Source organism: Micrasema longulum, unplaced genomic scaffold (assembly GCF_059751315.1).
Source record: "Micrasema longulum isolate JH-2025_06_02 unplaced genomic scaffold, ASM5975131v1 h1tg000662l, whole genome shotgun sequence".
Taxonomy (NCBI): Eukaryota; Metazoa; Arthropoda; class Insecta; order Trichoptera; family Brachycentridae; genus Micrasema; species Micrasema longulum.
Genome location: NW_028277858.1, coordinates 260167 through 272765, shown reverse-complemented (window position 1 = coordinate 272765; position 12599 = coordinate 260167). Strand labels below are relative to the sequence as shown.

Sequence of the window (12599 nt, the reverse complement as noted above, 5' to 3'; positions counted from 1 at the left end):
CAGAATAAGTTTCTTAGAAGTATCAATTTTAAGGTGGGTTTTTCTAGTAATCAATTAAATTATAACAAAATCCTAGACTCTCTTAAATTAACTAAATTGCAAGAACGAAGAACATCGACCGATCTTACGACTTTATATTAAATAATAAACCAATGTTTGATACCCCTGATCAACTGAAGCTGATTTAATTATATGTGCCACCTAGGTTAAGCAGAACATCTACAATATTTTACTGTCAAAATTGTCGAACGGTAGCTCAATATAACTCATTTTTATTAGATTACAGAATACCGGAAATAAATATGCATCATATTTTGATATATTTAGTTTATCTCTGCCTAACTTAAAAAATAAAGTGACCAACATATCTTCATTAAAAAAAAGCAAATCGACTTCAGGAGATTGGGTTAGAATAGTTATAATTTGATTGATTAATGTATTTTGTTATTGTATAATTTCTTTGAAATATGTATGTATTTCACTTATAATATGTACAGTATGAGTATATTAATATCCCATACTCGATTTTTTTATATTTTTATTTTTAAGCACTCTTTATCCCACACATATGTAAATGGCAGAATTTCGTATATAAATAAATAAATAAATAAAATAAAATACATTTGTGTAAGAAATAATGTGCTGAAAGAATAAATAAGCTTTAAATGCGATTATCTCCGAACTTGTTTTAATGACTTAATACATTGTCAGTGAAGCCTCGATGTTCATATTCTTCAGACAAACGTATTCCCGTATTTTCTCCCTGGATTATGACACTAACACGATGTTTTTTTACACAGTATAGATAACTACCGCTGGCGAGTCCATGTAGGTTTTTTTTAAAAATAATAAATTGTCTTTTACAGGAGCAAGGACCATCCAAAAAACCTTAGAAGCGCCAAGTTTTATCTGCCGTCTTCGGACATACGGTATACGAATATAAAAACAAATTTTCTTTAAATCAGTTCAATTTGGGGTGCGGAAAATGGGAATACGAGACATAGATTTTATCGATTTTTTAGTAAGGAATAATCTTCGTAAATAAATATCGACTTTTACTTTATTCCGTCTCAATATGTACCGATGAAGATAGCGTTTATAATCGCGGCCCTGGTGTATTTTTTAAATTAGTATATTATGTTTACCTGGGGGTCAAAGGCAATTCCAGACACCAATCCCCACCCCTGGGATATAACAGTGAAGAGAACACAAACTGCCCAAACCATCCCAACTCTGCACGCCTCTGTTGGTTGTCCTGTCATCGTGTACGCCACAATCATGAATAACGTCGGACACAACAGCTAAAACAAATTTATATTACCATTGATAAAATGTGAAGCGATAAAATAAGACCCTTTGCACTGTGAGTTTGGCAAATCATATGGAGGGCTCGTCGGATATTATTGGGACTTAAGTTCTCGCTTTGTTTTCGTAAAACATTATGGTTTGTATATTTTTTTAAAGTAAAGAACATGTCATTGAAAGTATTGTCCATAGCTAGCGACTACTTTCTCACATCTTTCTGACAGCATACGCACCTTTTAAACAAATATTTCATGTCGACCTTCCCAGGCCCGTATTCCAATATGAAGTTAATATTTTCTTCAATTTTATGTTTTCAGTATGAAAAATAGAATATGTATACAATTTTTATTTCATATGTTCAGTTACAGGTTACTGGACGAAGATATCTTAAATTTACATGCAAATTTTCGTACAAAAATGTCGATTTTGCTTCATATCGTCTCGATGTGTACCGATGACGATAAGGTTTACAATAGTGGCCAAAGAATCAAACCCGGAACCTCAAGCATGGTAGGCGATCGCACTTACCACTACACTTCGGTCTTACCCCACCTAAGATATCAAATAATAAAACATTATTTACCTGTAAGGGAAGGTCGGAAATAATTTTAGCGAAGTAATAAGCTGGTATGGAGTACCAATTATTTAAAGATTCTCTTTGGAAAACTGCTGCCTCTTGTGGGACTGAAAAAAATTACAATGTTTTGTACAGTCAATTGAAAGCAGTATAGCATTAACTTATTTAAATTAATAACTCCTACCAAATGTTCAGAATTTTTTAAATATCTTAACTAAAGTTTGAAATCTTGATTCAAGACCCACTAATCTTAATGAGGAACTTCAGTGGTTTTAAACCGCGCCTAAGAATACAGTTTTTATATTCAATTTTTCGTTCCAACAAACTTCCTCATGGGAAGATAAGTGCATGGAATTTAATGTGTCAAAATAATTCATGATACTTACACGAAAGGACAGACGGCATAGCGTTGGCGAAGAAAATAAAGAGCAGGAGAAAGAAAAGAAACGCTGTGTTGCTGACAACCTTAGATGCTTCATTACCAATCTTGTAATATACAGCTCCTAGGACGATGCCAACCAGGATATGCATCAATACTCTCATCTGGGCGAATTGCTGCAATCAATCCGTAAAGGAAAACTTATGGATAAAAACAATAAATCATCACCATTATTTCTCTATCCACACCCAGTGGTACATAAGACACTGGATTGTAGCGTATCTGGATCAATTTTATTACATCGATGGGAAGATGACCAGACGTAAGGTCTAGGTGCCAGCCCAGGGACAACTAAACATTGCACTGTAAAACCACCATTTAATCCAATACTTCACGCCAGGAATCGAACCTAGGACCTCAATCATGGTAGGTGAAAGTACCAATCACTATACTACCAGGTGGATGTATATCAGTTTAAAATCATATTAAAGCAAATCAAAATGCCATGCTTTTAGTAGATACCCCTTGCGTGCACTGCTTAGGTAATGAAAATGTTTGATGTTGTGGGAGAAATAGTTGAAAAAAGAGGGAGGGGATGGAAGGAGGAGATGGAGGGAGGGGAGTGAGTTTAATAGGTATAAGGTGACCGTGACCGTGAGTTTAATATGTGACTATAAAAAAGTCTGCAATAAATTTAATAACATTTGGGAAAATGTTTGACCTGAATATTAATGCTTTTAATGTTAATAATATTTAATACTTTATTTAGCATCTTGAAAACGTCTTCTAAGGCTAATGTAAAAAGTTTTGGAGATATCGTGTTACCCTGTCTTGCGCCTTTTTTGATCTCGTTACGATCTTGATACTAATCTTGATACTTGATACGCGGACATAGTTTTAAAAATTGAGGTCGTGGGAGTCGCCAGATTTTTTTTACTCGTAAAAGGGTTACGTAAAACATTGATTTTGAGGGTTTTATCAATTCACATTATATGAGGGTGTGTGTGAGTGTGCGTTTATTTATTTGCGTGCTTGTGTCAGTATGTAATTACTTTTTAAATCTTACCACGTCTCTAAACGTACACGTAAAGGAACGCTTAAACAAAACGTAGAATTGTCTCCATGTCGATATTGCGTATGCGTGTGTGTGATTTTCATTTTCTATATTTATAATTTCACAATCGTTATTATCTTCGTCAAATTTCTTCTGGTATTCCGAGGATACGCCACTACTTGCATCTTGCATTGCAGAATCTGAAAGACAGAATGGTCTCAATAAATGTATTGAGAAGAAACGCGGTCTCGCTTTTCTTTGTACTAACATTTTCTCGTATTTTATTCCTATATTATAGCACTAAAACATTCTTTTGTTTTTTACCAAATATAGATATTTATCATTGGCGTGTCTCTACTGTTCTGTTTTTTGATAAATTGTTTATTATGGGAACTAGAACCATCCAAATACCCTTAAAAGCGCCCAGTTGTATTTGCTGTCTTCGGACGTACGGTACACAGATATGTTAACTATTTTTGAAAAACGCAAAAACTACTGACATAGATTTTAGATATATTTATTTGATGTTTTACACGGGGCAAAAACAAGTCAGCATTTTATGACTGTTTCTCGTGACACCACCGCCGCGCCCCCGCGCCCCGCCTCGAAACGTAAATATTTTCCAAAATTTAATGATCAACGTTCAACATTGAATATAACGAAATACTACAATAGGGGTGCAGAAAATGTATGTTTTAATTACCTTTTTAAATAATAATGAAATTAATAGACGGCTTTTCGTTATAAACTGAATGAATTACTTTTTATTTATTTTAAATTTACATGTACGTAAAATTTACACCAGCACATGATTATTTTTAAAAAATAAAGTGAAAATGTGTACTAAAAGTGTAAATTTAACACATGTCATTTATAATGACAAGAGAAAACAAAGTAAAATAATCACCAAGAGAGGAAGAGTCTAAAACTGGTAATCCTCAAATGGAAAAAAAACACCTGTCTTGATAGGCTGTTCAACGGGCCAAGGATAAATTTCCATCATCAAGGGCGAATATTTGGTCCTGCATTCAGGAAGAACAAATGGCACGTGTTGCCTTGTTCAGTTCATATAATGTTATGCTTTCAAAAATGTTGGGATTTGGGATTATATATTAACCCGTTCAGATATTTAAACTTCTATATTTTAAAAATTTAGTTTACATATTTGAACTAAACAGTTTATCTATTTTCAATTCTGCGATAATTTTAAATTTCTGACGTGTTTACTTAAGTAAAATACATAAACACATGGAAAATATTAATTTGATTTCAATATTATTTTGGATTAGCCAAAAAATAGGCTGAGATCAAATGATTATGGACTGAACTTACCCATTTCTATATTATGATTGTCCTCTGTACTGGACGTGCTTGATATGGAATTTTGCCTTTCAGCTAAGGTCATCAAGTAATTGAGATTACCTTCGAGCTGATGGCTAGCTACTTCGAGGGCTAAAAAATTAACGAAAGGAGATATTTATTAGACATTAATGAGATCGCTTAGGATTTTAATATATAGTACATAGGTAGATATTATACGTTAATATTTTGAGCGTTAAATACATTTTTTTAATACGCACATAATATTATAAAAAAAGTGTCTGCTTTGTAGTTTTCATCAACAAAGCCATATCCAACTTAAATTTTATGTTCTAATCATTTTTATACATAAAAAAAAATATTTATTGAAAAAGATTCTTGACAAAATAAGTAAAAAAACAATAAAAGTGTAAAAATTGCATTCAATTTTAATTAGTATGAATGTATTTTTATATTCTGTTTTTCCTTTTATATCCTACAAGTTTTTTTCTCTGATATACTCGTATAGTCAAAATTATATCAATTCTAATAAATAAATAACTATAACAGTGTATGTCGCTCTACAAGCACAAGAGTTAGTCTCTTTTTTTGGAGAGTTACAGCTATAATATTTACTAGGTGTATAATACTAGATTTGTATAGAATAAAAAAAACATCTACCATTTATGAAATATATTAATTAATAATAATAATAATAATAATAAATATACACAAAATGGTTAGTACATACATAGTTAACATTTCTACCTATCAAATAGAGTGAAAACTCGTGTTTAGTGAGGGAGTTCGTTTTACATTTATTTTTATACATATATAATACATAGTATCTATACACATGCTTTATACTTTATTTACATTTCATTTTTACTAGGTAAAACAGATTCCTTAAAATTATATATTATACTCTAAAAGATAAATAATTTTATACTGTATAGTGTTAAGGATAGGGTGAGTCTCATGTGTTTTTAAAAATTTAGATTAACATGTTTTAATATTTGATATTGATTTTAAGATTTTTGGAAGATCATTAAAGTTTTATTTTCCAACATGCGAATAATGATTTAAATCTGCAGTTGTATTGCATATTTGGAAATCTATAGTTTCGGGAAATTTGTAAATTAGTAGGTTTGTTTTCTTTGAAAGTTTGTACAATAGATGCTTTTTTGAAGTGTCATCAGATATGTAGGATCGGCTTATGTATAAAACCATATTTTTTGTTATTATTTCGGTGTTTTTGTTGATGTTTTACATCAACTGGTTTTAGCTATGGATGCACGTTCCTTATTTCGGGTTTGAGTGCTCAAACTTTGACAGTGTATAGCTACCATGATGGTTAAGCTGCAGCTGTCAAATTTATAAGTAATTTTAACTAATGTTAGGCAGTATTACTAGAAAAGTAACAGTGTTGAGTAATGCGTGCAAATCATCAAACATTACTATCAAAATGAGCGCTCAGTTTGAGATACGTTTGTTAGGAAAATCATATTCAGCGACAAGCTCCTTTTTCGATGAATGGCTAATTAAACAATCAAAAATATCACATTTGGGGAGATAACAATTAACAATCTACATGAGATCAATCAGTAGTGAATACATCCAGAAAAAGCGACTGGTTGGTGTGGATTTTGATTCAGTGCGGCGGGGTCATTGGCCCGTACTTTTTCCAAAACGTCAATGGCGAATGGTACAGGTTACCAATTATCAATTCGCCTTTTAAAAAAAATGGCACACGACAAATTTCACAGCATTGTTAATGGTTATCTCACGCATCGGCGACGTCAACTGACCACCGAGATCGTGTGATTTAAAGCCATTAGCCTGTTTCTTGCGGGGCTTTCTTAAATCAATGGTCTATGCGAATAAGCCACAGACGATTGATGTCTTAAAAAATGCCATCAATGATATCGAGTCCAATTTATGTGATCGAGAAGAATCGAGAGATGTGAGAAGAATAAAAGACCTCTCGGGTATGCACCGTCCAGCAGAGCCACGGCAGTCGTTTGGCCAATATCAGATTTCATTCATAATGTATTCGAATGTTATGACCGGCGCCCTGGCACAGTTGGTTGGACGGCCAACTGTAAAACTGGCGTTGCGGGTTCGGGTGCGAAGTGGAAAACCCTATAGTATGCTATAAAACACATTGACTATTTATCAGACCCTCGCTATGCTTGATAAAGCGTCGCGTCAGTTCGTTTTTGTCCAACAAACTAAAACACAAATCTGCAGAAATAGAGCTTTGAAGTTTTTTTTTTACGAAATAGGCATAAATAATGACCACAACTTAAGACATAACTTAAACAATTTTAAAAAAAAGTTTTTTTTTAAGAGAAAAGAAATATTAGCGTTCTTATAACTTACCCAAATATTTAAATTTTGGTGACCTTTTTCAACGAGTTGTAAATAACTCACTATTAGAAAACAGAAGACAAGTTGAGTAAAACCTCTGATCCGTGAGTCCGCAACACTAGCCACGGGACCACAACCCAATTTTTTCATTTTAATTTCATAAATAAATTCTTTCTCAGAGCTCCTGTACACTTAACACAATTTCATTTAAAATGGTCTGTTGGACAAAAACGAACTAAAGAAAGGGACGAAATAACTCCTTTATACTGCCGTCATAAGAAATAAAAGACGTAACTTATATATTTTTACAGTATGCTTTGGAATCAATAGATGCACCTTAAAATTTATACCAACATAGAGAAAAAACATTTTTCTAAAGGAATTATGGAGGTCTAGACATTTACAGAACTTTCATTGGCTGGTTTAAGTAGAACTGCATTGGGATTCCAATTGCAGCGTATATACTTTTTTGTTACATGGAATGTACGGTGAGCAGTATTATGCTTCAGGTACAAGTCTAAGAACAATGAAATATTGCAGTGTTAAACCACCATTTAAACTAATTTTTCTTGCTTACCCTGATAGCAATCGAACCAGGGACTTCAAGCACGGTTAGCGAACGCGCCAGCCGCTGCACTACGAGGCGGACGTTTTCAAAATCGTTTTTACGTTTCAAGTCGAAAACTTCCAGGGGTTTGGTTGTATTTTACACTCAGCCCTGTATTCTTTATCTGTCCGCCCACAGATTTGTTCGTTAGTTACATCTTTCTTTCTTCTATCGGCAGAATAATGAATTTATGAATACCTAATAATATGCTAATGTTGTCTGAGAACAATTCAGTTTATAGCTTGCTTATGTATACTCAATGGTTTATAGCCTTTTCGTAAAGGAGTGGCAAACCACTTCAAAAAGAATAAGGATTCCTACTATGGAAACATGACGTAAACAAAGCTTTGGCGACCCGTTTGGTGACCATTTTGGGATCATAATAATGTTGACAATATCATTATAATTATCGTATTCATAAAGTCCATTTTTGTATGATTTTGCGTCTCAACAATTCTGTGGCTTTAAATACATAAGGGCAATGTCGTAAATCGTAAAATTATGAGAGTAATTATTAAGCCAATTTGTGACGTTATGGTGAATTGTTGGACGTCTTTCAAAAACAAATGTTTTTAAAAAAACATTACAACATATGTATGTGTGCATAAAATAGTTCATTGTACATGTTTTTTTTAGTGACATTGATCGACCCTCTACAAAACGGTGACAAGAAAAATATAAAATCTGACATTGGCCGTTTGATATACAAGAGCCAGAGAAGATTATTTTGGTATTAAAAATCATATAATGACGCATTATATCGCATCTTCGCTAGAAAAGTGTCATAAGTAAATAAAATTAAATTTGAGAAAAAAAAAATAAGAACGTTATATTGATTTTAAAGCAAATACAACATTTACACCGTATTTAACAATAAACTGCTATATTACACGTAATTATTTTCAACTGAAATAAAACCCTCAAAATAACATACTTAACTGTAATTCATTGACATTAAACTATTACAAAAAACTGCCACACCACAAAACGTAACAGTTTTTTTACTCCATTTTCATAAGATTTTTAATTAAAAAGATCCGTCATATATCCAATGAGACAGTTTTATACTTGATTCTGATACCAATTTTAGCTAAACCGCCTTCGTGGTTTAATGGCTAAGACACATGACTCACGCACAGAAGATTCTGGGTTCGATTCCCAGTGAGAACGCAAAAAATACATGTGATTTTTCTCAAGTCATGGTGTTCTGTGCTGTAATTTACCACTTTAATTGGGCCTCCTTGCCTGTTGTGGTGAAAAAGAAAAAAAAAAAAAGTCATAATGCCAAATGGAACTGTTTTTTTACTTCTGTATTATTATCTTCTGTAATAATATCACTCACGAAGATCCCGAAAAACTATCCCAATCCAAAATGTAATACTTTTCTTCTACAACCTGTTGCATAAAATACACGTGCTTGAACTCGATCACAACCACAATCAAACGCCATAGATCTATAGTTCCTCCGGTCATTTATGTAGCAGTGAGTAGACCAAATAGAAAAACGACGATAAAAATCAGAATCTAACAACGTAATTAAACCTAAATGTTTTTTTTTTAGTTGTGACACTTTTCTAGCCGAGTTGCGATATTTTAATGGGAGTGAAAATTTATTTTAAAATTCTAAGATTATTTTTTAATTTTCGAAGGCTCGTATGTTGATATTACCAAAGTCTGCTCTGTTATAGTACTGTGGACAGTGGAAACCCGCGGACTGGAATACTGGCAGCATGTTCTTGACGCTGCCCCCATAGATGATCCTCCCGTCAGCCACTACGTGGATGTCGTCGAACATGTCGAATATTCTGGAAGATGGCTGGTGGATGACGCAGACGACGTTACGGCCCCCGCGGGCGAGGCTGCGCAGGTGGGAGACGATCTGGCACGAGGAGACGCTGTCCAGCCCGCTGCAATCAGAAACACAATTAAACTGGGTTTACGCGAGGACAATACAATAGACAGGACAATGTCGTCTCGTTTTAGCTTCGTGAATAGCCTCGGCCGCCCAGGACAGGGCAATAGGACGATAAAATAATTCAGCCGTAGTTCGTACATAAAGTTCGGTAATGAACTATCATCATTCCCTTTCCGCACCTAATGGTGCATAGGGAACTGCCATGGTACGCCAATTGCAGCTTATCTTGATCATTTTTGTTACATGAAGGTAAGATAATCAGTCTTACGCGTGATACTGACTGGAACTCCAAACAACCTGTTTTAAAAGGGCTAAAATGAGTTGCCCGAAATTCCCAGAAACGTCTCTTACATTTAGAAAAAAATGCTTGACATTAAATAAATAAGAACATGTTTAAAAGATGATTTGAAATCTGAAATTTTGGTTCTATACTAAATATTAAGTTTTATTTTTTTGAGTTTGTCAAATTTTTGTAGACAAGGACTTGTCATAAGCCCGGTAGAAAGATGTCTGGACTTCTATATTACCTTAAATGTTCCTCATCTCTGTTGTAATATGTTAAATATTAGGTGTAAACATCAGTTTTGTCCGTTTTACTCCAAATTTAAAAATGAGCACCCAAAAGTAAAACAAAATTGTTAAGTTCTTCGAAATAAAGTTTTCTGGTCTAAAAGATATTGTGTTCTTTCTCACACATCCTGCTGTTTGTGCTCATTTGAGGGAATAAAGCTGCCAAAACTGCTCGCGATATTTGTGCAGTGTGGGGTGAAGAAGCTATGAACTGATTTGTTGTAAAATAATAAAAGAGAATACATTATCGACTAATTTGTTGTTTTTTTTTTGTTTGTTCTTTTGATCTCTTTATTTAGAAAAAAAAACAGGCACAACTTATATTTACACACAATACAAAAAGGGTATTTTTTTTAGCAAGTGCGTTGTATATGAAATAGTTTGTTGACCTGGTAGGTTCATCAAACAGCATTATGGGAGGATTGGTGACGAGCTCCACTCCTATGGACAGCCTCTTCATCTCCCCTCCCGAGAGCTTGTCCACTCTGGTATCCAATGCTTTCTGAAGCCCAACGAGCTCAGCTATATCAGAAACCTGGAGATAAAAAAATAATGAACAATTGAATAAGGTAAAGTATTTTTTCCGTGTCCGAGCGAATGAAGAGTACAATTCCGTTTACAAACCCTGATAAAAATCCTGAAAAAGGAAATTAAGTGGAGATAAGTTTGCCTCGTATTGTAGGATGTGTTTGGCGTATTCGCCTATCATGTTTGAGGTCCCGGATTTAATTTTTGATGTCTTCGACATTATCATATTTGTTTAAAAGGTGCTTTTTCACTATCCCTAAACGGGCATTTGAAGTGTAAGACTTATCACCTTACCTACCTATAAGAGATGATCGAGATACGTTTCATTTGGAGTAGGTGCCAATGCAGTGACCTATGATCCAATCAGGTGCTGATAAGGATACAATGATGATAAGATAAAACCAGGTTATGGTTCCGTTATAAAGTCACGGACATGCGGATTATTTCGATATGGGGTCGTAATAACTGACCTCAATATGATAATCCGAACATATTTATGCTATTAAAAATCAGAAAAATCAGAGACATAAAAGTTTAGCAACCATATGACTAATATAGTATTTATATAATACGAGCTGAACCCGGCAATGCTTTGCTATTGCTAGATTTGAGGACATACTCGTATATATACATATTGCAACGGTAGGAAGTTATAGAAGGTTGCAGATAATTATTTGGTCCCAGTTGGGTGAAATTGTAAAGGTAGGTTATCACAACCTTAATGATCAAATTTATAAGATATAGAAGAATAATGAAGATAACCAAATAAAGTACCTACAAACAACTTACCATTCACCAGTTTCGCTCAATCGGCAAGAACATGAGAATTCTCCAAAAGAATAAGATTATGTTGTATAAATTTAATTTTATTAACGGCATCAAAAACATTATATAAAAAAAAACTTTACTGTAAAATGGAATAAATATGACTCAAAAATCTGGATGTTATGAAATAAACAACTCGTTAGTGAAATACAAAATTTTAATAAAAGAAGCAATCCTCTACAAATGTAAAAGGTTAGATATTATAAAAAATCAGAATTCTGCCTAGCTGGTGTGAATAAATGGTTGACAGTAAATTTATCTAAAAAAGTAAATATTCGTAGTAATAATAATTATAACAACTGAAATAGGTTCTTGATTGTTTTCTTCTCGCCGTAATATGGAATAATTTTGAATTTACGAAATAAAAATCCGCAGATAGAATTTGATATGCGACGTCTTCGGTTAATATGCTTGAAGTCATGATTGGCTCAGTTGATGAGTTCCCAGAAGATTGTTTGTCAACATTTGAATTCGGTAGATGATCGTCTGCTTCATTGCATTTGTTAATTTGTGTCTCGTGATGTTGAAGAAAACTTTAGAATCTGACACTGACTTTTCCAGGTATTTACGAATAAACTTCGTAACGATTTCGCATCCATTAAAATTATGGAGTAGATATAGCATATTGTAAAGTCTTTATCATATGACAAAGTAGAAAAAAGGTGTAGGAAAAATAAAAAAAAGGAGAAGAAGAAAGGGGAAGAAGGGAGAAAAAAAGGGAAACCTATATAAAATACAATCTCATTAGAATATGACATCTCTCTGTACAAGAATTGCGCTAATAAATTAAAAACAAATAGGCTAACGTTACGTTGAACGTTCCCTTTCTTGAAGGACTACATTTTTGAAATGTGTAGTTGCCTGCCCTTTGAGTTTTTCCGCGACAGCTGGACTGCTCGTCCCGAGATTTGAATGGAAAAGAAATTATTTCTAGAGCACGGGCTTCATATGGATGAGTTCCTACCGCGGCCGTCAGATGGCGCTAAATCAGGCAACATAAAATTATTTTCGGGTACTAAAATGTCTTCAAAAACGGGGTACGTTGGGCTTGTTTTTTACAACGTTACAATATATTTATATATATATTAAATGAACACAATCGAAAGTTTGACATCAACTATTGTATTTTGCTAAAATTAAATGTGTACATATACATTATTATTTTTCTGT

At 33.5% G+C, this 12599-nt stretch overlaps 1 protein-coding gene across 1 annotated transcript in view; it reads right to left on the bottom strand.

The window, feature by feature from the left end:
- Nucleotides 1-12599, bottom strand: part of LOC148279848 (ATP-binding cassette subfamily G member 4-like) — a 64417-nt gene that overhangs the window by 1941 nt on the left and 49877 nt on the right. Inside the window, 7 exon segments of the mRNA XM_088229299.1 lie at nt 1146-1301; nt 1889-1989; nt 2269-2437; nt 3328-3515; nt 4648-4767; nt 9260-9498; nt 10466-10611. Of these exon segments, the coding sequence (XP_088085425.1) occupies nt 1146-1301; nt 1889-1989; nt 2269-2437; nt 3328-3515; nt 4648-4767; nt 9260-9498; nt 10466-10611 (1119 nt within the window).